The sequence below is a fragment of the Balaenoptera ricei genome, chromosome 1 (assembly GCF_028023285.1).
Source record: "Balaenoptera ricei isolate mBalRic1 chromosome 1, mBalRic1.hap2, whole genome shotgun sequence".
Taxonomy (NCBI): Eukaryota; Metazoa; Chordata; class Mammalia; order Artiodactyla; family Balaenopteridae; genus Balaenoptera; species Balaenoptera ricei.
This window is the reverse complement of record NC_082639.1, coordinates 25,185,521-25,210,179: the sequence shown is the minus strand read 5'-3', so window position 1 is coordinate 25,210,179 and position 24,659 is coordinate 25,185,521. Positions and strand designations below refer to the sequence as shown.

General features: G+C 59.5%; 1 protein-coding gene across 8 annotated transcripts in view; it reads left to right on the top strand.

Annotated features, from left to right (window-relative positions):
- Positions 1 to 1,379: 1,379 nt before the first annotated feature.
- The window catches only part of ADGRB2 (adhesion G protein-coupled receptor B2), a 36,333-nt gene continuing 13,053 nt past the window's right edge, over positions 1,380 to 24,659 (top strand). For 4 of the 8 annotated variants that reach the window (XM_059896537.1, XM_059896520.1, XM_059896529.1 and 1 more), the window contains exons 1-10: positions 1,380 to 1,497; positions 8,341 to 9,148; positions 20,079 to 20,162; positions 20,417 to 20,581; positions 22,563 to 22,727; positions 22,810 to 22,977; positions 23,052 to 23,153; positions 23,313 to 23,419; positions 24,211 to 24,405; positions 24,580 to 24,648. In XM_059896537.1, the coding sequence (XP_059752520.1) occupies positions 8,356 to 9,148; positions 20,079 to 20,162; positions 20,417 to 20,581; positions 22,563 to 22,727; positions 22,810 to 22,977; positions 23,052 to 23,153; positions 23,313 to 23,419; positions 24,211 to 24,405; positions 24,580 to 24,648 (1,848 nt within the window). In that variant the 5' untranslated portion in view covers positions 1,380 to 1,497; positions 8,341 to 8,355. Of the gene's footprint in view, positions 1,498 to 8,340; positions 9,149 to 20,078; positions 20,163 to 20,416; positions 20,582 to 21,794; positions 21,960 to 22,562; positions 22,728 to 22,809; positions 22,978 to 23,051; positions 23,154 to 23,312; positions 23,420 to 24,210; positions 24,406 to 24,579; positions 24,649 to 24,659 lie in introns of those variants that run through there. The other 4 variants (XM_059896503.1, XM_059896493.1, XM_059896483.1 and 1 more) reach the window with 2 other exon arrangements.

Genomic DNA, 24,659 nt, shown 5'->3' with positions numbered 1-24,659 from the left:
TTCTTTGGCGGAAGTGGTGTGTCCCTGGTCTGCCCACCTTCCTGGTGGCAACATGCCCAGGCCACAAACCACCGGAGCCGGGTCCTGAGCCATGGGCATCTCCCTGAGTACTGCCTTTACCATGTGGGCTCTGGCCCCACCCAACTGTTCCTGGGCACACTGCCGGGATGGGGAGGGGGCGAGTCTGTACGTTTCTGCTGCCTCTACACAAACATATGCAACATGGGGGCGCCCCTGGCACAGGGAAAGGCACTTGAGGGAATAGACAGGCGCTCAGGAAAACATGTAACACACTGCACACGTGTAGCATACCCGTGCCTAGGGACATGCAACATTGCCGAGTTGACACCAGAGTATGCACCAAACATACCACACTGCAGTGTACATATGTGGTTCCTACGTACAAGTGACGCACAGCATTCAGCACACATGTGGCACTTGTAAGCTGGCACATATATAGCATCCCTACCCACAGAAACAAGCAACATGCATTCAGGACCGGAGCACAAGTTAAAGCGCTGTGCATGTGTGAGGCAGTTGCATGCACAGTCAGGCAATATTGCAGTGCACGCCTAGGGCACCTGTATGCATAAGCATATGCAAAGTTCAGCTCACACGACTGGCACCTGCATGCACAGGGATATGCAATTTGCAGTGCACATGGGGGAGGGGGGCAAATGTTTCAGCCCTCAGGGCCCCGAGACCCTGGCTGCGCGAGATGCCTTACGCCTGGGATATCGCTGGAGGGGTGTCGCGGATCGCCTCAGCCTGCGGTCCGGGAGGCCGGGGGCGGGGCGGGGTCTTACCCGGGGCTTCTCCCGCGCCGGCGCCTGGGGCCCAGGGCGGGGAAGGGGGAGGGTGCGCTTGGCTCGGCTGGAGCTGTTCCCCCTTTAACAGGAGGCGGCGCGCGTCGCCCCCACCCCCCCCCCGCCCCTTCTCCGGCGGCTCCTCGCGCCCGGCCCAGCGCGCGCCTCCTCCCGGGCCCGGCCGGCGCAGGCGCCGCGTCCCGCCTCGGCCGTCACTCGGCCCCGCGCGGGCTGCGGGCAGCGGCCGGAGCGGCCGGAGGAACCCGTTTCGGCGGCGGCAGCGGCAGCGGCAGCGGCAGCGGCAGCGGCAGCGGCAGCGGCGCTCGGAGACCGAGGAGGATGCGGCGCCGGCTTGCAGAGCCCGGGGCTGCGGCCGCCGCCCGCGAATAGGAGGCGGCGCGCAGCGCGGGCGGTGCTCTGGGCGGGGGAGTGGGGAGCGGGGGGTGGGGGGCGGCGTGGCGAGGAGGCGGCGGCAGGAGCCCTCGCCCGGCCCGGCGCCCGCCCGCCCCGCGCTGCTCCGCGGCGCCTTTTCTGCACCCGCCGCTCCGCGGAGCGGGAGCCTCGGCCCTCTGCGCGGCTGCAGCAAGCTGCCCCGCGCCCCGCCAAGCCCCCGCCTTAGGGATGGCAAACTTGCGCCCCGTGGCCGCCTCCGCTAGCGCCGGCCCCCGCTCCTGCTGCTGACGGCGTCCAGGTGAGTGCTCGGCCCCAGACCCCGACCCGGCCCCGCACCGAGCCCTCCTGTCGCGGTCCCGATTTCCGCACCGGCCCGGACTGGGGGCGCTCCCCCAACCCACCTCTGCTGAATTCTCCCCCGCCCCAACTGAGTTCGTTCAGCCTCTATTTACCCACTCTCGTCTCTCTGGGAACTAACAAGCCTGGGGCCGAGGTCCCCTTCATCTCTGGCGAGTCCCTTTTCTGTCCCCCTCCTCCTTACCCATCTCTGCCAAAACCCCTCGCCCCCGCCGCCAGTCCTCACCCACACCTACCCCCATCGCTGTCTCGAGTCTCTCCCTATCTAAGCCTGGATCCAGGGGTGCGCCCTCCCCCTTGATTAGAGCTCCTCTCTCCAACCTGCAGCTCGCCTGTGTCTCCCCGCTTAATTCCCCCTCCTCGTCTGGAGCCGGACCCTGCTCCTCCCCTGCACTTCATCTCTGCACAGAGTCCTTCCTGTCCCCATCCATGCCTGCCTATAGTTACTGCCTTTCCCAGCGCCGGTAACCCAACCATGCTTCCCCTCTTATTTCTGTCCTGATTGCCCCCTCCCCCATATCTACCCGGAGTCCCGCTATCCCTCGCCAGTCTCTGCTGCTAGTCCCCTCCCCCTCAGCCTGGACTTGGGGCCGTGCTCCCCATGTCTGCTCTGAGCCCCCTCCTCTCCAGTCTGGGAACTCGACTGGCCTCGCATCCTTGCCTCCCTTGTCCATCTTTGGTCGGAGTCTCTCTGTCCATCACCCATCCCTCTCCTCCCACCCCAGGGCATAGAGCTGGGCACCAAACGCACCCTCCCGCAGCCCCGGGGGCTGGCATGATGCGGGGGCGGGGGGGCGGGTTGTAGGCCGTGAAGTTGGCGGCCACTTCCGCAGTCAGCTCGGTCCGAGGGAAGTCCTCCGCGCCACGGCCAGTGCAGAGCTGGCGAAGGGTCTGGTGCCCGCGGGGGGAGGGGCTCCCGGGCCAAGAGATGCTGCCCGCCTGCCCGCCTCGCCAGCTGCCGGCCGGGCCCCTGGGCGTCCTCTGGCGCCCCCTGCCCGCAGCCCTGGACCCGCCTTCCCCTTTTCCTCCCGCGGGCAACCCTAGGTTTCCGCAGCCCGAGCAGCAGTGGTGGCTGCGGGGCGCTGGGAAGTCCCTGTGGAGAGGAGGCTGGTGGGCGAGGCCCGGTGCCCTCTCTTGCTAGCCGTGCCAGAACAGCCCTGGTTGTCTGGCCTTATCCTCTGGGGATGAGGTGTGGGGTGGGGTGGAGGGCTTATCCCAGCAGCAGTTCAGGGCACAGACCAGCAGGACTGGCCCCTGGATTTGAGGTGCTCTGGTTGGGCTCGTTTGGGCTTTGGGCAGGTGTCCCCAGGAAGCCTCTGTCTACCCCATGGCAGTACCCACTAGGTGGGGGGGCAAAGGTGGGCTCTGTCTGGCTTGGGCATGGAGTAGGCAGTGGGGGAGTCCACTTGGCCCTGGGACAGAGCAGGGACCTGGGGAGCATCCCCTGAGCTGCCACAGGGGTGAGTGAGGGTCAGTATGAACTCTGCAGGGCTTGCCCTGGTTTGCTGGCGGGGGGGGGCATGAGGGAGGGTCTTCTCTGGACCAAGATTGACAGAGAGATTTCCCCCCTCTTCTTCCCTTCTCTGCCTTCTCTTCTTCTCCTCCCCTTTTCTCTCTCCTTCCCCCATCACTCTTCAGAAGGAAAGAGGTCCAGCCTGGGGTGGGTGTGTGCGGTAGGCATTTCTGTAACCCAGAGTGAGGTCCCAGCTAGTCTCTGCCCTCTTCCCTCCCTCCCAACCCCCAGGTAATGGAGCTGAGTAGTTAGGAACTCAGCTTTTTGTTGGATGACCTGGGTTCAAAAGCTGTGTGACCTGGGCAAGCTATATAACCTTTTTGAGCCTCAATTGGCCCTCCATAAAATGGGTCAGTGATAACTGCCTCATATAGTTGCTGGGAGAAATGATATTAGGTTGTTTGTATAGAGTGTCTGGCACCTAGTAATGCTCAACAATGATAGGTATGTTGGGCTGTTTCTCTTCAAGGCCAAGGTCAGGCCCCTCTCCACTCCACTCCTAATCCCAGAGTAGAAATGCAGAACAAGTTCTAGTGACATCGCTCCAACCTCCAAGATAATAAAGCCAGAAAATAGCTTCAGGTCCAGAATGGGTCCAGGGAGCCTTTGACTGTTAGTCTCCTCCCTCCCTCACCCATCCTTCAACACCCCACTAGATTCCTCCGGGATCAGAGGGGCATCAGTGAAAGGCCAAGGCCTCTGAGGTAATGGTTCAAGTGTAGAAGCTGGGGAAGTGGAGGAACCAAGTCAAGGTCCCCAAAGGTAGGCTACCTCTTGGGGGGGGGCGGCCCACGTGGGAAATCAGTCACAGAGGAGCACATGGGGCACAGAAGAGCCTCTACCTACCCCCAGGAGGAGAGATGCCAGCAGGAACTTTCCAGGGCAGTTAGCGCTCCGGGTCAGAGTTAGGCGGCGACCTGGCCAGAGGGCCCCAAGAGTTTGAAGAAACCTGGCTTTGGCGGGCAAGGGGGAGAGAGGAGGCTCGAATCCGTGACGTTCTGCTGGCCTGGAAGCCCTCTGGGCAGTGTGGCTGGGCCTGGGTCCCACCGGGGAGTGGTAGCCTCCCAGCCTCCCGCCTGCTGGGGCAGCCCTGACATTGGGGAACAAAAGCTTTCGGTTCCTGTAGCAACGGCGGCTCCAGCTGCTGCAAAGTTCCGGGGAGGCGGGCGGAGGGCGGCTGAGTCACCGACCCCTCCCCCGCCGCCCGCACGCACGGCACCGCCCCCCCCCCGGGGGGCTGGGGCCCCGCATCCTAGTGGTGTGTCGGAGGCCCCTGCCCCCCTCGCCAGACGGAGAGACACTCTGCCAGCCGGAGAGGGAGGGGCTGCACTGGGGAGGTTCGCCCCCTCCCCTCGGTCCGGCCCACCAGCTCCCAAGGCTGGATGGAGGGTGTGTGCCTTCCTGGGTGCCAGAGCTCCGGGAGAGGGGTGCTTGAGGACCCCGCCCCCGGCCGATGCAAGGGCAGGGGACCTCGAGGCCCGGGGGTCTCCGCCCGCGTGTCGGTCTGGGCTCCGCCGCGCAGCGAGCGCCCGGGAGGCGGTGGGTGAGTGACGGGCAGGCGAACTGGGGCTGCCAGGTGGATAAACGCGACGGATGTGCGCACCGACGCGCCCCCTCCCCCACCCACCGCCCCTCCCCCGCCCGCGGCCGGGGCTCCCGGCTCCCGCCGCCTGGCGCCCCTGCTCTCAGCTAGCGGGAGGCTAGGGGTCGATCCCAGGGATCCCGGAGACCCAGCCCTTGCCCTGAGGTGCCCCTCCCCGCCGCACTACGCCCTATGCCTCCTCCCACCCCAGTCTTGTTTTGGCCCTTCCAGCTGCTGGAAAGCCTCGGAATCCCTCACTGGTGCAGAAGGGAAGCCCAGGCCTGTGGGATCTGGGAGGAAGGGGGCATGAATGTGTTTGGAGAGAGGGTGGGATTCTCAGGTTTGAGGGGGTCAGGGGGGCATGCGGTGAAGGGGGCCAGTGGCTGGAGGAGGGGGTTCCTGAGACTGAGATTGAGTTCCTCACCCATCTCCGCCCAGACAGGTCCTGAGGGAGGTGGCCTACTGATTATCCTCTCCATCAGCCTCCTGACCCAGGAAGTTCTTCCTCGGAGGTGACCTCCATACCCCTCCTGTCTAGCTCTGTGCGTGGAGGGGTCTGTGGTCTTCCTGGGCTTGCAGGTGGCAAAGCTACTCTGAGGTTTAGCCCAAAGAGCCTTCAGAGGTACCGACCTCAACTTCAGCAGGAAAGAGGAGAGACTGTGAGGTTCTGAGAAGAGGGAGGGGGACGGGGAAAGGATGGTGTGAGCGCTCTCCCCGCGGCAGGCTCTGTGCTGGGAACTCACCAGGAGGCTGAATGAGAAGGTGTATGCAGTCCTGAGGGCAGGGATCATGTCTCCACTCCACAGAGGGGGACACTCAGGCTCAGGAAGGCTGATCACGGCTCATAACCACCTGAGCTGCCTGTGAGGCCAGGATCCTTCTAGGTCCCTTCCCAGGGGAGGCGGTCTCTGACCCAGCTTGGAATTGGGCTCCTTGCCTTATTTTGTGGATGGGGAGTGATATAAAAAGGGGCCCCTAGAAGGTCTTATGTCACAGCAGGAACAGTGAGAGTCATATACACCCAGGGTGTAATTCCAGAATTGATGTGAGGGGAGGTGTCTGAAGGAGACTGAGTGGAGGAGGGGGCTTGGGCAGGGTTTAGAGGTGGCTCAATTCTGGAGAAGCCAGGCTGTGGCTCTGAAGGATATGGACCTAGTGCTTCTTGATGGGTTGGAGCTATGGACTAGGGAGCAGGGGAGGCTCAGGAGATGGGACTGGGGGCCTGAGCCCTCAGTTTCAGGAACACCAAGGAAGGAGCAGCAGATCAGATCCTGCCTGATGCTTAGCTGTCATATGCTGAGCTTCAAAAACCCAAATACCTGTGTGTTCACGCTAGAGAGTATATTTGCATCTCTGCACGTGTGTATGAGTGTCTGGCTCTTGACAGCCTGGTACATGTGAGTGTGTGCACCTCGTGTGCATTGAGTTCACTCATCTGTGGTTTACTCCGATCTCTGTGCATGTCTGTGTGCACGTGTATCTCTTCACAGGCTGAATGCCTGGCTACACACGTGTCTGTGCATCCATGCTTTTGTGTGCATGTCTGCAGGGCACAGGGGTGTTGGTGTGTTTGTGCGTGGAGATTCCCTGCCCTGCTCTAAGTGGGGGAGACAAGGCCAGTTATAATGAGGCCCCACCTCCCCTCCACTGAGCTACAGCCATGGCCTGAATTTTGCAGCCTGCTTAGAAATAATTGGGGGCAGCGGGGGGATTGGATGTCACTCATCATCAGCTGCTGGCTTCCCTGGTGCCGCAGCAGGCTGGGCAGGCTGAACGGTTTGGCACAGTCATGATGTGGGGTGGGAAGGCCAGGGGCCTGGTCCCTTTTCCAGCTCTGTGCGGGGCAGAGGAGACACAGCCTATACTGACTTCTGCTGAAAAACTCCAGGCAGGTCTTTGGAGGAGGGTGGTGTGGCTCCTTCCTTGTAAATGCGCCTGTCTAGAGCCTGCCTCCCCACCCCGCTGTGGCCCAGGAGGGGCAAATGTGTGTTTGCGCTTGGGGCTTGGGCCTGGTTCAGAGTGGCAGCACGTGGGATCTGGGGCAGCGAGGAGTTCCCTGGATGCTGCGCAGGAACTGGAATTCTGGGATTCTCATTCCTTTCCCACCCCCCCCACCCCCCCACCGCCCCGCCTCTGACCACTCTTTAGACTCCTGAACAGCCACAGGAAAACCTGTCCCTGGGGAGCAGCTGTGTCCTGGCACAATCTAGCCACACCCTGTGAATTATCCTATGTTTGTGATTCAGTTCCCAGAGCTAATAGCTTGGGACTGAAGCGTGAGGAGCAGAGAAGGGGACAGAGCAGGAAGCTATGTGTGGATACGGGAGAGACCGGGCTGGGGCCTCAGGTCCTGGGCTCCAGTCCCAGCCTGGCTTCTCTCAGGTGATCTTGAGCAGATTGCCTCCCTTCTCAGAGCCTCATCTTTTCTCCTCTAATGCGGAACAACCAGGCTCTGAGGGCCCATCCAGTGCTGTGAGCTATGCTTTGGGCATGGAGGAGGGAGGCAGCGTGGACCCCGCCTGGGGGCAGGGCTGGAAGCGGGGCTGAGCCTGGGCACTACTCTCTGCTACCTGGACAGCTGGGGTGGAGGCTGTGGGCAGTGGCTCTGCCCTGGCCTGGTAGGTGCGAGGCACCTGCAGGGCCACCCACCCCCATCCCTTGTCCACTCTGGCGTGACTGCTTTGTGTGTCTGTCAACTTGGGTCCTGGTTGCCCTTCCACACCTGGAGTACATGCACAGCTGCTGGGAGCTCAGCTTAGTGCTTTGGGGGCAGTTAGAAATCAACGGATGCTGGTCTCCACTCCTAGGAGCTTGAAGACTCATGAGATGAGTGAGCTAGCCCTGGGGACATAGCAAGGGCTAGTGGTCACGATTGGGTGACGCAAACTTTCAGGAAAGGGCTGTGGGAGCTAAGAGGAGGGAAATGGCTTGGTGGCCTGCCCGGGGGTAGCAGGCCCTGCGCCAGGCCTTGGAGGATAACACCATGGTGGGAGGGGAAGAGGGGTTAGAGGGGAACAACTGCACCCATTTTGCAGATGCCTCTCCCCCTTGTTTCCAGCAGGAAATCCACAGCAGCGGTAGTCATGACGTTCACACTTGTGATGCCCTCCCATGGGCATGGCTCAGGCTGTGCTCAGTCCCCAGCACACCAGCGGTAACTCCTCCCCTTTCTCTCCCACTCAGTAAAGCAAGTGAGTGAGAATAACAGTGTTCCGGGAATAACCTTGAACTGCTCTGATTTATAAAAAAGCAAATCGTTGTCAAACATCGCTACTTTGACAATTACCTCTGGATTATGTGTGACACGCCTCACAGCTGATCACGACACATTGCGACTGAGAGCAGCAGTTCTGGAGGATACAAGTTGCGTGGTGGGGCTGGGGCTGGATCTGAACGTCAGGCCGAGATGCTGGCAGTTGATGGGACCGATGGAGGAACCACAGAATAATAGTCACAACTAATGTTTCTTAAGGGTTTACGAGATTCCAGACGCTCTCCTGAGGGCCTTCATTTCTCAAGTAAGGGGCTCAGAGAGGTCAAGTCCCTTGTCTAAGATCACACAGGTGGACCTGGGTGACTTAAAAGAACATAGTCTTCACCACAAGGCCCACGACCTGCAGCTAGCCACAGGAGATTCAGAGCCCATGCTGGCTGCACCCAGGGCCACTGACCACTGTCTCTCTCCACAGGGCAAGGGACATAGGATGACCCCAGCCTGTCCCCTCTTACTATCTGTGATTCTGTCCCTGCGCCTGGCCGCCGCCTTCGACCCCGCCCCCAGCGCCTGCTCTGCCCTGGCCTCGGGCGTGCTCTACGGGGCCTTCTCACTGCAGGACCTCTTTCCTACCATCGCCTCGGGCTGCTCCTGGACCCTGGAGAACCCGGACCCGACCAAGTACTCCCTCTACCTGCGCTTCAACCGCCAGGAGCAGGTGTGCGCCCACTTTGCCCCCCGCCTGCTGCCCCTGGACCACTACCTGGTCAACTTTACCTGCCTGAGGCCCAGCCCCGACGAGGCGGAGGCCCAGGCGGAGTTGGGGCGGCCAGAGGAGGAGGAGGAGGAGGCCGCGGGGTTGGAGCTGTGCGGCGGTTCGGGCCCCTTCACCTTCCTGCACTTCGACAAGAACTTTGTGCAGCTGTGCCTGTCGGCCGAGCCCTCGGAGGCCCCACGCCTGCTGGCGCCCGCAGCCCTGGCCTTCCGCTTCGTCGAGGTCTTGCTCATCAACAACAATAACTCCAGCCAGTTCACCTGCGGCGTCCTGTGTCGCTGGAGCGAGGAGTGCGGCCGTGCGGCTGGCAGGGCCTGTGGCTTTGCCCAGCCGGGCTGCAGCTGCCCTGGTGAGACAGGGGCCAGCCCCGCTACCACCACGCCTCCGGGTCCTCCTGCTGCCCACACCCTGTCCAATGCTCTGGTGCCCGGGGGCCCAGCCCCACCTGCCGAGGCCGATTTGCATTCCGGGAGCAGCAATGACCTGTTCACCACAGAGATGAGATATGGTGAGTCTGAGCAGGGCCCAGGTGAGGTGGGTGTGTCTGGAGGGCTGATGGTGCCCATCTTGGCGGATACTGGGGCATTCATGTGGTTGTTCACCAATGTCTCCACTGGGTCCAGCCTTGTCCCGGTGTTGGGGTCACCAAAGTGGATTGGGGTCAGACCTCCCTCTTGAAGAGTTTGCAGTCTGGGTGGATGAATGGGGGCATAGACCCCCATAGACAATGCAGTGTGATAAACCCAGGGAGGGGACCCCCTAACTGGGCAGTCAGGGAAGGCTTCCCGAAGGAAGTGATACAAGAACAGAGATCAGAAGGACAAGTGGAAGCAAGCCAAGCCAAAGGAGTGGTGAGGGCATTCCAGGCAGAGGGAGCAGTGTATACCAAGGCCCAAAGCTGGGAATGACGGCGGCGGGCGCTGGCACTGCAAGTTGAGAAGTTTGCCTGGAGGCTGTAGTAGGCAGGGCGCAGGGACATCTTCCTGCCCACACGGGTCAGTGGTTTTTGGCTGTGGCCCCAGGGTCAGGGCAGAGGAAGGCACAGAAGAATGTGCCTGGGTGAAGAGGCCTGAGCTTCGAGGCTGCCTTGGAGGGCTAGCCTGGCTCAGCTCCCAGCGTCCCCTGTCTCCCCCGCTCTGGGCCCACGTCTTCTGGGACCAAGGCTGCCAGCTGCTAGAGCTTCCTGCTGACTGGGCAAAAGCTCTTCAAGCCCTTGAGTCCTGCCTGCTCCTGCTCCCACCCAGCTCCCTCAGCCACGGCCACCTTCTGCCAACCCTCCTTCCTGCAGCTTCAAGGCCCCAAGATCCTTGGCTGGGTCCTAAGTGTCTGCTGAACAGGGCTGGGCCAGGGACTGGCCAGGGGTCCCAGGACGTGGGGGTGGGAGGGAGGCAGATCTGGGATCTGGTTTCCAGCTCTGGTACTAACAGGGAGTTCCCGCCCCTCTCTGGGCCTCAGTTTCCCATTTGGGATAACAGATGCTCGCCTACCATTGTGAGGTTGTCATGCAGGGATGGGTCAGAGGGGCGTCTGGATCTGGCTGAGAGCTTTTACAAGGACACAGGGGGTCTTGTGTGAAGGCTGCTAGGAGTATTGGAGGGGTATGATCTGTTCCCATGCCTGCTTTGGAGACAGAACCCGAAAGTTGGGAACTGTCTTTGTTACGTTGAGTAGATCCTTTTTTTGGCATCAGTTTTTTTGTCTGTAAAATGGGGAGATAGCCTGGTTTAATTAGAGGAAGTGTTTATCATGACAGTAGCCTCTCCCAAGGCTTTGGGGAAGAGCTTCTCAGCCTCCCTCATGAGACATCTGGCATCACACCCATCCATGGCAAATGCCCAGTGGCCTTGTTCTGGCCTCTCCCCTAGGCCAGCTTGGCCTCTCACAGCAGTCGATGAAGCCATCCGAGTGACAGCCAGGCCCTGGGCAGGCTACGGGCCCTGGAGGCTGGCCTGGGATTTAGTGCCTGCAGGAAGAAATTGAATTTTGCTTCTTTGTTGAACATCGGCGGAGAGCACCAGGCGTATATCAGGAGGTTTATGGCTGTTCCTGCCTGGCCGCCACTGCCTGTCACTCTGTGGGGGCCTCCCCCATTGTGCTCGGCAGAGGGCGGGTTCTTTTGTCTGGCTTTCTCTGCGGTCCATCAGCCCAGTGGTTCACAGTGGATGGAGTGAGGCTCTGCCCTCCTGGGCGGGCACCATCCGGGCAGGCTGCCATGTGGAGCACAGAGCCAGGAGCAGCCAGCTGGGCTTGGCTGAAGTCGGAAGCGGGAGTTGGTTGGTAGCCGGGGTGTCTTTAGGGGTCAGAGGGGGCTGGTGACGGGAAGGGCACCATTGTTCCCACCATCATCAGAGCCTCTGCAGAGGCCTCTGGGACTGAGGATGGGTGGAGATTGGATGCTGGTTGTTCCTGGGCATGAAGCCTGGTATCTTCTCTGAGCAGGGAGCCCTGGGCTCCCAACTCATGCCCCTTGTCCTGCTTGGCATATTGCCAGGCTGCTCCATGGGATGGCCTGAAGGGAGGGCTCTTGTAGGGAGTTATGGGGGGCAGGGGTGGTGGTGATGTGGCATCAGCCATTGGCTCACAGGGCACACTGGTGTCCAGAGTTGGGCTGGCACAGCCCCTTCCTCTCCCTTGTCAGGCAAGAGATTCTTCCTCTTTGCCACCTCTTACCTTCTGCCCACCCTCTCTGGGGCAAGAGACGATGGGCACACGACTCAGTTTGTTCCATGCGGCAGGGGGCATCTGAGGGCCAGTGGCATCATCAGGGCCTGGAGCACTCTGTGCCTGGTGGCGGCACCACGTTGGCCAAGCCCTTGGCCTCACCTCCATGCTTCTCTTCACCTCCTCCCCACTGGGCCAGTTGGACACGTACCAGCTGCAGGAGAACTGGCTGGCACATGGAGCTGCTAGCTTGAGGACAAGATTGGTGGGATGGTGGTGAGCAGGTGAGATCCTCATCCCAGCCCCTCTGCCAGGCACTGGGGCAGGGGAGCAGTGCTCAACTTCTCTGGGGCATCCCAGGTAGGATCAACGCAAGGCCAAGCGAGGTGGAGCTGGGTTGGTACTGGAAGAGCGATGAGGCCGGGAGCGGAGTGCCTGGGCCCGCCTCAGAGCTGAGTGCGTTTGACAAGAGGGTACAGACGCCTGTTAATTTCACGCAAACTGCCTTTGATAAATCTCTTGTTATTTTTGGTGAGTTGAGCCATAAATTTGTGCCATCTTGCTGCCGCAATCTGTTAAGTGGGGGGAGAGGAAGAAAGGGAAGGAAGGCAGGAAGGAGCTCCACGGAGGACAGGCACGGAGGCTGGCCGAGGCCGGGGCCGGAAGGCAGGTGGTAGAATTGGTACCAGCTCCAGAGCCCAGCTACAGGGAGCTGGTTGCCAACCTGCAGTTCCTGCCTGCTGACCCTCCAATCCTGAGATGTGGCTGTGCGGGGTGACATCTGGGAGAAAGTGTCCTTCACTCTTGCAGCCCCCTCCCTCCTCTGCCACACTCCCTGCCTCCCCCCAGGGGCACTGTCCCACCCTTGGCTGGTGGCTACTAGCCCACCATCTCCATCATCCAGGCTCCATTCCAGAGGCATGGGCGCCAGGTGAGCCAGTGGTCCCCTGAGTGTCAGGCCTGGGAGGCAAGAATGGGTTCAGATCCCCCCTCTGCCACTGCTGCTGTGTGACTTGGACAAGGCGCTACCCCCTTGGGGCCTCAGGACCCCCCGTTCTCTGTGTGTCACTTCCCTGATTCAGCCCCTAGGGACTCCCCATCGTGGCCCAGACTCCTCAGCCTGGCATTCCAGTCCCGCCCCTGACCCAGCTGCTACCTGCTTTCCCTCTGGTTCTCTCCCACCCTTTCAACTGGGGCTCCTACTGGCCCCAGAACCCCCTGCTTTCTGGCTTCCCTGCCTTTGCTTGGGCTGTTTCCCTCACCTGGAATGCCCTTTGCCCTATCCTTCCAAGCACAACTCAAGCCCTGTCTCCTCTAGGAAGCTGCCTCTCACCTGCCTAACCCAGTCCTCGACTGGCTTTCTCCTTGACCCTCAGGCTCTGCTATCTTCCTTTGGCCAGCATGGTCTGGTGGCAGAAAGAGGGGCCCTACCTTACCTGACTGTTTGGGGTGCAGACATTGGGGAGGCAGGGCCTCTCTCAGAGTGGGGTTGGGGGAGACCTAGCACATGTGGTACGATTCCTGGAGGATCCTTCCAGCCCAGATCTCTGCTGCTAGAAATCTGTGTGCTCCATCATGGGATGGGGAGTGGGGCACAGACCACCCCCCTACCACCCCCAGACATCTCAGAGGGGACTGAGTCCCAGCCAATCCATCACACACGTCTTCATTTCTTTATCAGAATGTAGTTTATGCCAGGCCTTGGAGCAGCTCTGAGTGAATGAGATCCGAGATGAAGCAGACACACCTTCTGCCCTCTGGTGGGGGAGAGTGACCACTAGTGTACAGTGGTGGTCAAGGCTACAGGCTGAAGTCACCCAGCCCCAGGTTCAATCCCTGATACCACCACTGACTAGCTGTGTGACAATGGGCATGTTTCCTCATCCCTATATCATCACCTGTAAAATGGGGATAGTGGAGTTATTCTAAAGAGTAATGGTGAGGATTAAGCAAGAGAATGTGGGTTAATGCTTAGCACAGTGCCTGGCACATGGTAAATCCCTGATAAATAGTTGTGTGTTGTCATAACTTAGTGTAATAGGTATGAATGTATGTGCTGGATGTCAAAGGAGGAGGAAGAGTGAGGGATTAAACCACAAAGGGGTGGGAAGGTGGTCTAAAGAAGGTGATTCTGAGTTGGGTTTTGAGGAGTGAATAGGAATTCACTAGCCTGTGAATTTTTTTCTTTAAATCGAATCGCTTTTGAAATTTAATACATTACAAAGAAATTTCATATCATCAATGGAAAAAGAGTATCACTTATCTGAAATAGAAGATAACCAAAGAAACAACAAATTCTAGCTAGACGTTCATCCGTCCTTTCAATTTGTTAGAAAGAGAAATTAGCACGTACTGGGGATGTGTTAAAGTCTCGGACTGCACAGAGACCTTCTTTCTCATGCACTTGGAAGGATTAAAAGTGAGGTGACCATATAATTTATCATCTGAGCCGGGACATTTTCGAGGTTATAAATGGGGGGAGGGGGTACTATTAATTCCATCAGGGTTATAGGCCTAAATCAGACTATCCCAGGCAGATTGGCAAATAGTCACTCTACTAAAATGAGACCTGGAAAGGGGATCACTTCCTCAGTCCGTGACCCAGTGTTATTTTATGGCACATTTGTGAGCCTCCCCAAGTCATTTCCCGGTGCAAGGGGAAGGGCTCTCAAGGTAAAGGAAGCAGCCTGTGCCAGGGCGTGGAGTGTGAACATGCTGGGGACAGGGGGCTATAGTAGACTAGCCTTTACCAGATGGTAGCCCCAGTGGTGGGAGATGGGGCCAAGGCTCTGACTGCTGCACCCAGACACTGGGACCTCACCCTGTTGGCCGAGGGCTTTAAGGCAGCAAGAAGTTGGGCGGCGTGGGGGAAGAAGGATGAGTCGGACGCGGTCCCTGCTCTCGAGGAGCTCCTGGCTACGTGGGGGAGGTGGCAGAGACCCAGCTAGCTCTGTTGGGAGGCTGGGCAGATAGGCCAGCAGCCTGGGGAGGAAGTCATTGGAAGGGGACTGGCGTTCTGGCTGGGTGTACCCAGTTGCATGGGGCTGCACAGGCAGAGTCTAGAATTTACAAGAGCCACCTTCCTCTGCCCTGGCCCCCCTGGGGTCCTGATGTTCTGCTGGGGCTGGGGAGCCATGGAGGGACATGACAGAACCGTGTTTCAGGGGGATCAGTGGGTGCCTACTTGGGGCTCTAGGGCCAGCCTCAGGGAGGATGCAGAGACCCTGGGGAGGGAGGACTGCTTTGTAAATTGCACTGCTCTCTCCCCGTGGAAGTGGTGATTATCATGGTTGTTTTTAACACATTCATGACAAAGGAGGCTGAGGGGGCTGGACTGTGTGGAGTTTGGGGGGCAGGGTCTGTGGAGCATGGGGTAGCAGGTGTGTGCAGTCCTGCTCAGATGGCAAAGTGCCTGTGCCCACCCTGCCTGCCAGTGTCAGGGGTGAGACCAGAGTGGTCCTGTGTGGTTAGGGTGGAGGAACCCTCAGGGATATTTGGTGTTTGCTGAATGCCTGTCTTGTGTCTGGCAGCTCAGAGCTGGGCCGTCTGTGCAAGAGGTCAAGGGAGATTGAAACCCTCCCTCAGGGGCCAGGAGAGGGATTAGCACAGGATACTCACAGCTATAGCAGAAGAAGGGACCTGCACACCCAGACCTCTGTGTAGTCAGCCTAGGGAGGCTTCCTGGAGGAGGTGGCATTTGAAATCTAGAAGATTTTGACAGATTGAGGTAGAGGAAGGGCGTTCCAAGAGGAGGGAACACCATTAACAGATGAGTGGAAGGAGGAAAGCATTTGCATGTTCAAGGGATAACAAGAAGGGAATGGCAGCTCCTTTCATTGAGAGTTTATTATGCTCCAGGTGATCCGTATCTCTCATCATTTAATTCTCATGATGAATTAGGAAGTGTCACCTCTATTCTCAGTTGGAAAATTTTAAGCTCAGAGAGGTGAGGCGACTTGCCCAACGGCACACAGCAAGACTATGCAGACTTGGGAATCAGACCTGCATTTGTCTGGCTCCCAAATCTACATCCTTCCCACTGACCCACACGGCCTCACAGTTTGGCTGCCTGGTGGGGAGGGGAAAACAGGACCGGACAGGTCAGCAGGGACCAGAGCATGCCAGGCTCAGAGGTTTACTGTGGTGGTAGCAGTGGGGAGCCACTGAAGGTTTCTCAGCAGGCGAGTGTGTGTGGCTGGGCTTCCAGAGGACCACTTTGGAGCCTACAAGGGAGAATCAGTCTCACCTGGCGGACGCAGGGCATAGATGCTCAAAGGAACAATTAGGAAGAGATTTGAAAACGAGAATAGAGGCAAGTACGTGGGGGGCTGTGGGGAGGCGAGGGAGTAACTCGGGGTCCCATGGGAATCAGAGAAGCCGTCTCTGAGGAGGTCCAAGTTGAATTGCATTTTGTCAGAGCCAGCGCAGTTCAGCGTAAAGTGGCCTCTGGAATCAGGCAGGCCGGAGTTCGAATCCCACACCAGCCTCTCTCCAGGATGAGACCTTGGAGCCTCATTAGTACCTCATTAGTAAAATGGGAGAACCTGCCCTAATGAGGATTAAATGAGGTAATGTAGAGCATGCAGTGACTGGCACATAGGAGGTGTGTAGTAAATTATCTCCTACAGGGTTATTCAAAACAAAACAGAACAGTTTAGAGATCATCCGGGGTTGAGCGGGGAAGCGGGTCCCAGGCAGCAAGCAGCCAGGTGGGAAAGCTGACAGGTGGTAGGGCTGGGAGCACCAGAGTCCCTGGTCCAGTCAGCTCACGGCGCCCACTGAGTGGGACGCTCAGGAGGTCTGGGGGTGCTCACACCCCTTCCTGGACCCCTCCTTGTCCTCTTGGCCCATCTTTCTCTCACACCTGCCCTGGTCTGGGCCCGGAGCTGGCAGGGGCCTGCACGTGGTGTATGCTGAATAAACGTTTGTTTCAGTGGCTGACACCTCTGGTCTTATCTGTCTTCTTCCCCTGCAGGGAGAACTGGCCTTCCTCAGAGGGGGGTAGGTGGGGGTGGGGAGGGGAGGGCAGTCAGTGCAGGCCCCGGCTGTGTGGCCTTGGGCTTGTCCCTTCCCCTCTCTGGCCCAGCCCAGGAGGCTAGGAGAGGGGCTCAAGAGCTGGACCTGGGACGTGTTCTGATTTTCAGATGGGGTGGATTCTAGAAACCACCGACACCACCTCTGGTTATATGGCGGGGCTGGCCAGCAAACAGGTGGTGAGTGGTCAGTAGAGGATGGGGGCACCACAGGAAGCAGTGTGAGTCCACGACAAGCAAGTCAGGCTGGTCTCTCACGTGGCCGCATTTGATGGGCTTACTGGATGCCAGGCCAGGGATGGGAGGGGTTGCCACCCACAACAGTAATGGCCAAGACGCCAAAAAGGAGCTGGATGAGAAGACTCTTGACTGGATTTGCAACAGGTCAAATGGCATCTCCAGAGTGTTTATTAATAAATGGATGTCAAGCTTGGGGTGGTCTAGGTGGCGGGCTGCAGGTCAGAGCTGATACTCAAGATGACAAACGACCATTTCCAATGACCCGCATGGGGTGGGGGAAGCTAGGAGCAACATGTTCATTGGTGTTTATTGCTGTTTCTCTGGGCCGGATTCTGTGCTGGTGTTCATGTGGTCAGGGAGATGGCTCACACAGCCTTTCTTCAAAGGGTTCTCGGATGGGGGGTAATTCAGACAGCAGATGGAATCATCTGTGATGAGTGGGCACGTAGAAGAGGGGGCAGCCAACTCTGCAGGGGAGTGAGGGATAAGGAAGTCTTCGCCTACAAGAGGTCATTTGAGGTGGGTTTTGAAGGTCAAGTAGGAGTTTTCCAGGTGAAGAAGGTGGGGAACAAGTGGGTTTGAGAGGTTTGAGAGGAGATGATGATCCTATTTTGGACACGCCGAGCTTGAGGGCCCACCCCGCCCCCCACCTCGTCAGGGGACCTGTTCAGGAGGCAGGAAGCTGTACAGGAGTGAAGCACAGGTTCAGTGGGTGGCGCAATGACTTCGGAGCAGCCATTCAGAGGGGGTTAATGAAGCCTGGGGGGGCGGTGTTGTCCTGTGAAAACAGGACAAAGCGTGGATGCCTGACGTGGGAAGCAGCATGAAAACAGACCGGTCAAGGAGGCAGGGCAGAGGTAGCAGGAAGCCAGGCGAGTCAGGGAGGGGAGTGTTTCAGGGCTGGAGAGTCAGCAGGGCGAAATGCTGCCAAGGGGTCGGGCGGGACGAGGCCTGCAAAGCGTCCATAGGATTTAGCAACAAGGAGGGCACTGATGACTCTGTCAAGAATGGTTTCAGCAGAAAGATGTGGTCAGAAGCCAGACTGCAGTGGATTTACCAGGCAAGGTGACATCTGAGCCAGGACGTGAGTGGCAGGTGAGAAACTGGAGTGCCAGCTGTGGACCACTCATTGATGGTGAAGAGGAGCCGAGGGCAGTAGCCAGAGAAGGCAGGAGAGTCAGAGGAGGGCCCCTCTGAGAACGGAAAGGGCCTAGATCTGTTCCCAGGCTGCCACGAGGAGAATGCTGACGAAATGCTGATGAGAGGGGATGATGGGTGGAGCCCTCCCGAGAAGGTAGGCGGGAGGAATAGAAGGCAGCACTGGGATGAGGGGCTGGTCTTTGTGAAGACAAGGGCTCCAGGAAAGTTGGGAGTTGGAGGGGTGAGGCAAGAAGTCGGGATGGGGGTGCTCCCGTGTCATAGCTTCTGCTTTCTCTGTAAAGGAGCTTGTTGCAGAGAGGGAGTGGGCGGAGATGGGCTTGAGGAGAGAGGTCAAGGTCTGGCACAGCCCGCCGAGGTGGGGGACAGGGAAGGCAGGGAGCCCTGCTCGGCCATCGGATGTGCATCCCTGAATCTGTCGTGGTGGCAGTTGGCACAGCTGTAGATTTCTTTAGCAGCCTGGGGGTGGGCGTGGAGAAGGCGGTTTGTCACAGTCTCCAGGGCTGGGGACTGGCTGAGCGGGTGTGGTGGAAAGGCTGGGTGAGGGGATTCAGGAGCTGCCAGGCATGGTTCCAGCACCTTCTCTGTGGTCTTGATAGAGGCAGGGCCCAAAGTGAGGCCAGGAGCGATGGCAGATGCTGTTCAGAGGGAGGAGGCCCAGGGGGCTGAGGGGTGGTGGCACGTGAGGGTGCTGAAGGGGTGGAGGTGTTGAGGGAAGGGAAGATGGTGAAAATAAACCAGATAGTTGCTGCCTTCTGAGCATTCCCCATGTCCAAGCAGGGTGCTGAGGGCTTCATGATCTCCTGTCAGGAAGTCCTGAGGTCAGCCCTCAGGGTAGGGGTATTCTGAGTATTGTTCTACAGAAGTCAGAAAACAGGGTCAGAGAGGCAAAGACACTTGCCCATGGTCACACAGCTGGTCCGTGTCCACGCCCCAGTTGGGACCAGGGTTGCCTGACTCTGAAGGTGTCCTGTGGGGTGGGGAGACGCAGGTTTCAGAGATGGTGGAGCAGTTTCGGGGATGATGAAGGTCAGGTCCTGGGACTGGTGGCTGAAGTGGAGGGAAGGGCCTGGGAGTGGATGAGACCAGAGACTGGGCTGAGTGGCAGCTCAGGGCCCCCTGGACAGCAGGTTTGCTCAGAGTGGCCACTCTTCACGCCTGGTGAGGAAGAGCTTTCTCTCAGACGCAGGGCCTAGACTGGGCGGCAGGGGGCAGGAAGAGTACAGCCTTCTTGGGTTCCTTCCAACACAGAGTGCCTGTTCGGTGCTGACCTGGTGTTCAGAAATAGGAGAGGGCCTGGGAGTGGGGGAGAGGAGTACCTTCTAGTCTGGGGACAGCGTGGGCTGAGCCCTGTCCCAAAATGCTGTTCCGATCCCACCTGCCCAGCAGCCTCTACGTGGGCTGGGTCTTTCTCCCCTGTACTCCTGTCTGCCACCATCCCCGCTACCCAGCCTGTGGGAGAGGGCCTGATGAGCTCACGTCTGAGCAGGAGGGCCTGGCTTTGGAGAATGGGAGCTCCCAGCCTCTCCTCCAGAGCTGGCAGTGCTTCCGAGGCCTAGACCAGACACAGAAATCGGGCAGCCAAGAGCCCGGTGAGGCGGGGGCCGAGGCGGCAGCAGCAGATCCCAGAGTGCCTCCTGCTCGCTGGCCACAGGGCGGTGGGGAGTAGGGTCTGCTGGATGGAGGCACCTGCCCCAGGCCCTTAGGTCTCAGAGGAGCAGCGTTCTGACCTGTGCCTCCGGGTCACAGTCCAGTGCTGCTCGGGGAGCAGAATCTGGGCCCCAGGCCCAGCCCCTGGCTTGGCATGAGTCGTGTCCCAAGCTTACGGAGTGGTCACAACTGCTCACCTTGGCTGTTTGTCTGCCTTAGGGTCAGCCCTTTGAGGGGAAAGAGACTGGACTTGAGGCTTTCCAAGCTGTGTGATATTGGACAAGTCACTTCCCCTCTCTGGGCCTCAGTTTTCTCATCTTTAAACAGAGGTGACGGTCCCTACTTCCCAGGGGAGGGTTAAGGAGATAGGTAGGGACAGCACTTGGCACAGAAGCCTCCCAGAGCTCATTAATATGAGCGGCCACTCCTCTCCAGTCTCCCCCAGTTTGGCTGAGGCAAGAGGAAAAGACAGTCGTGAGGCTGTAGGCAAGCCCTGTGTGGCCTTCTGAGCCTCAGTTTCCTTATCTGTAAAATGGTGGTGGTGGGGCAGGGGGCAGGACGTGATGCTCTTTCAGCGTCACCTGCAGTTGGTTCCAGACCCTCTGGCTGAGGGCGAGCAAGGCTGCCCTCTCTGTGCCACCTTGGCGGGACTGAGCTGGCCTCTGCTGAGCCCCTGCCACCACCTCCGTGTTCCAGGTGAGGAGCCGGAAGAGGAACCGAAGGTGAAAACCCAGTGGCCAAGGTCTGCAGATGAGCCTGGGCTGTACATGGCGCAGACAGGTAACTCGGGCCCGCCTCCCTTCCTCTGTGGCGGGGGCCCGACTCTGTGGCGTCTGGTGGCATGTGTGCTTGGCGTGTGCCCGTCTGTGTCTATGTCCTGGAGCTCAGTCGTGTCTCTATGCCATGCGAGGCCTGTGGGCAGGGCTGGATTGCCTCCTGAAGAGCCTGTCACTTGGGGTCAGGGTAGGAGGATTCCTATGAGACTGAGTGCTTGGGAGATGCCCCCTGCCGCCGACGCTGTCCCTCTCTCGTAGGCGACCCAGCGGCTGAGGAGTGGTCCCCGTGGAGCGTGTGTTCCCTGACGTGTGGGCAGGGCCTGCAGGTGCGGACCCGCTCCTGCGTGTCCTCCCCCTATGGGACCCTGTGCAGCGGGCCCCTGCGGGAGACCCGGCCCTGCAACAATTCAGCCACCTGCCCAGGTATGCCCGTCCTCCCCGCCCAGTCTGCCTGCAGGGTCGGGTCCTGCCTGGGACTCAGGCAAGTTCATCTTCCAAAGATGGTTGGCTGCCTCCTTCTTTCATTCAGCAAACTTGACTGTCCCCCCACCCCCCCACCGTGCCCAGCCCCGCACAGGGCACTGGGGACACAGATGAATCAGACCAGGGCCCGCACCAGCAGGCTTGGTTCTGGGCACATCACTCCCCTGATGCCTACGTCCTGGTAATCAAGGCTTGTCTTTTTACCCTCACCGCCTTCCGTGTTCCCTATGCTCTGGCCACACCAGCACCTCTTGCACTTTCCCACCACCCTGCACTTGCCTATTCTCATCCTATCCCCTCCACCTCTACCTTGGCTATTAAAATTCAGCCTGTCCTTCAAGATCTAAGAGAAATGCCACTTAAAAAAAAAAAAAATGAAGCTTTCTCTGACCATCCCCTCCCTCCTCTGACTCCCTATCCCACTCCCCAGGGAGCCTCCCCTAGACCCTGAAGCCTTCCTCAGTTCAGCATGGAGTTGTTGAGAATGTGCATGTGCCTGTGGGGACTGCCTGTCCGTCAGGAGGGGCTCGGCAGCTTCAGCGGGTCCTGCCCCTTGTGCCTGAGGGAGTACAAGTGGTACCTAGGCCAGATCAGCTCCTGGCTGGGAACTTAAAGTAGGGCTACCTGGGAAGGGGTCTTGGCAGCTGGGGGTGTGCCAGGAGCTTGCAAAGGGGTGGGGCAAAGCCATGTTCCAATGTGAGCTCTTTGTGTCAGTGTCCACGTAGAGGGTCATGTCTATTTGTGTGTCCCTGCGCTTGGGGTGGGGAGGGGCATTCTCTTGCCCCAGGCCTGCCATGTTGGATTCTTGCTCTGGATCTGGGGTGGGGAGGGATGGGGATGGGGTAAGGTGGGGTAGATCTTGAGCCCTTTCCTGGGCTTTCCTGTGCCCCCAGGAGAGGAGGACCCCTGGCTCCCCTCCTGGGTTGATTCTAGTCTCCCCGTCTGGGTGTCCACAGGCAGTGTCCTGTGTGAGTTGGGACTAGAAGTCTGTGTCTTCCACATCCCCACCCCCCACAAAGGGCGGAATCCTGGGGCCCAGGGCAGATCCAATGAGGAGCGGTGGCAGAGCTGCCGGAGCTCCTGATTGGTGGGCGGGTGGGCAGTGGGCGGGGCCAAGGTGCCGCCCAGCCACCGGCCACGTGCTTCCTTGCAGTGCACGGCGTGTGGGAGGAGTGGGGGTCCTGGAGCCTGTGCTCCCGCAGCTGCGGGCGGGGGTCCCGGAGCCGGATGCGGACCTGCGTGCCCCCCCAGCACGGCGGCAAGGCCTGCGAGGGTCCCGAGCTGCAGACTAAGCTCTGCAGTATGGCCGCCTGCCCGGGTCAGTAGCACCCGTGGGCTTCCAGGCGGGCGCTGCCCAGCCGGGTGGGGGTCGGGAAAGGGGAGGAAGTCAGGTCCAGTGCCCTGCCCCTGGGGGAACCCCAGTGAGCTTTGACCAAGCATGGGGAGACTGGCAGTCTACCTGCCAGCGTGGGAGGTGACCTGGCCCAGCCTACTTGGAGTTGGCACCCTGTGATTCCATCTAAAGGGGGCTGCTTGCCAGTGCCCCTTCCCCTGAGCCCTGGACTACCCTTGTTGTTCATAGCACTTTGGTGCTCATGGCCAGCTGGGCTGTGAGGGGACACAAAGCTGGGCTTACATGTGGGCAAAGATCAGAAGGTGGCCCGGGGCCCGTTTCCCTAGCCAGAAGAGAGCGTGTGCCTCAGTGCTGAGTGGAGAGGGGTCCTCTGTTCCTGGAGCTGGTGGCAGGCAGGCAGGCCCAGGCCCAGGCACCACCAGCTCCCTCCAGCCCCGCTTCATCCACCCCTCTCCAGTGGGTCTGGCCTTATTTAAATCTGAATGCCATCTCCCTGCGGTGCTCTGCCCTGACGCATCCCCACACCCCTTGCTCAACAGCCAACCCTGCTTGTGTCTCCCCATGCAGTGGAAGGCCAGTGGCTAGAATGGGGTCCCTGGGGCCCGTGCTCCATGTCCTGTGCTAATGGGACCCAGCAGCGCAGCCGGAAGTGCAGTGTGGCGGGCCCAGCCTGGGCCACGTGTACCGGGGCCCTCACTGACACCCGGGAGTGTGGCAACCTTGAGTGCCCGGGTGAGTGCACGGCATAGGGCGGGCAGGTGGCGGCCCTGGCCCAGGGGGCGCCTGGGGCCACTCACGCCCCCCATCTCTGCAGCCACAGACGGCAAGTGGGGGCCGTGGAACGCGTGGAGCCTATGCTCCAAGACATGTGACACAGGCTGGCAGCGCCGTTTCCGCATGTGCCAGGCCACAGGCGCTCAGGGCTACCCCTGCGAGGGCACCGGAGAGGAGGTGAAGCCCTGCAGTGAGAAGAGGTGTCCAGGTATTGCCCACCGGACCCTGGGGCTTGGGGGGCAAGTGCCTGGGCCTGGCTGAGCCCCTCCGCTGTACCAACAGCCTTCCATGAGATGTGCAGGGACGAGTACGTGATGCTGATGATGTGGAAGAAGGCGGCTGCTGGAGAGATCATCTACAACAAGTGCCCCCCCAACGCCTCAGGTGAGGGGCGGGTGGCTCTCCCTGCATGCCTCCCACACCCGCCATTCTTGCCGCTCCCTTCCGGGCCCCCAGCCTCTTTGAGCCTCCATCCTGAGGTGTGGAGTGAAGTGGGTGAGAGCTCGGCCCCCACACCCAACCCTCTGTCCTGTCCCCCTGCAGGGTCTGCCAGCCGCCGCTGTCTCCTCAGTGCCCAGGGCGTGGCCTACTGGGGGCTGCCCAGCTTTGCCCGCTGCATCTCCCACGAGTACCGCTACCTGTATCTGTCAGTGAGTGCACCCTGCTGGGCTGGGGCGACACAGGATCTGTCCCAGACTCTGGTGGGCGTGGAGGGAGCTTGATTCTTGCTCGTGCCCATGTGCCTTGGCGTACATACAATGTGCCCACTTCTGCCTGGCTGTGCCTCTCCTTGTCTGACAAACTCCTACTCATCCCTCAAGGCCTGACTCTCAGATGTCTTCCCTTATCCCCAGTGCCTCCCCCTGGGCTCCTACAGCCCCCTGAGCTTCTCAGTCATTAGGTGTTATGAGTGCTCATCACAATGTCTGTGTTCTGTGAGACTGGGAGCTCCTTGAAGGCAGGGACAAAGTTGAAATTATTTTTATGTCCCCAGTGCCCAGCCCAGGTCCTGCCATGGGGTAAGAATGTTGTTAGCGAACGTGGCCTGTGTGTACTTGTCTGACTGTAACCGGTATTTGTTGTGTTTGTGCTTGGAGCTTGTATTTGAGAGAGAGAGAGAGAGCGCATTACACTCCAGCGTGTGATGACCTCTTTGGATTAGGGAGGTGTCTTGTCCCTCGACTGTGCTTGTCATCTTTTATATGTATATCTGAGCTCCTCCTTTCTTTTGCTGCTCCTATTTCAATCTTTAGGTATCTTTGGGGATTCTCTGTCTTTATGGGTTTCTTTCTTAGACTCTGTCTCCCCATGATCCCTTTGAGCATCTCTATCTGACTCTTTCCCTCTGGATGCAAGTGGTGGGTGGACTGGAGTGGGATGGGCCAGGGGCGGGTCCCAGCTCTTGACACTCTGGTGACAGCAGCCTACCTGTCACTGGCAGCTTCGGGAACACCTGGCCAAGGGGCAGCGCATGCTGGCGGGCGAGGGCATGTCACAAGTGGTGCGGAGCCTGCAGGAGCTGCTGGCCCGGCGCACCTACTACAGTGGGGACCTGCTTTTCTCCGTGGACATTCTGAGGAATGTCACTGACACCTTCAAGAGAGCCACCTATGTGCCCTCGGCTGATGACGTGCAGGTACCCTCTACCCTGTCAAGAGGAAGGAGGGCTGAAGGTTCAGAAGCCCTAGATTGAAGGGGGAGGCCGGGCCCCTATAGCAGAGTCTGTGGGGGGGGTGGCAGGTGTGGCTGTGGCAGGGAAGCTACTGTCCCTGGGGCTGGGACCTCCCAACACCCACTGCTCTCTCCCCAGCGCTTCTTCCAGGTGGTGAGCTTCATGGTGGATGCAGAGAACAAGGACAAGTGGGATGACGCTCAGCAGGTGAGGGGCTG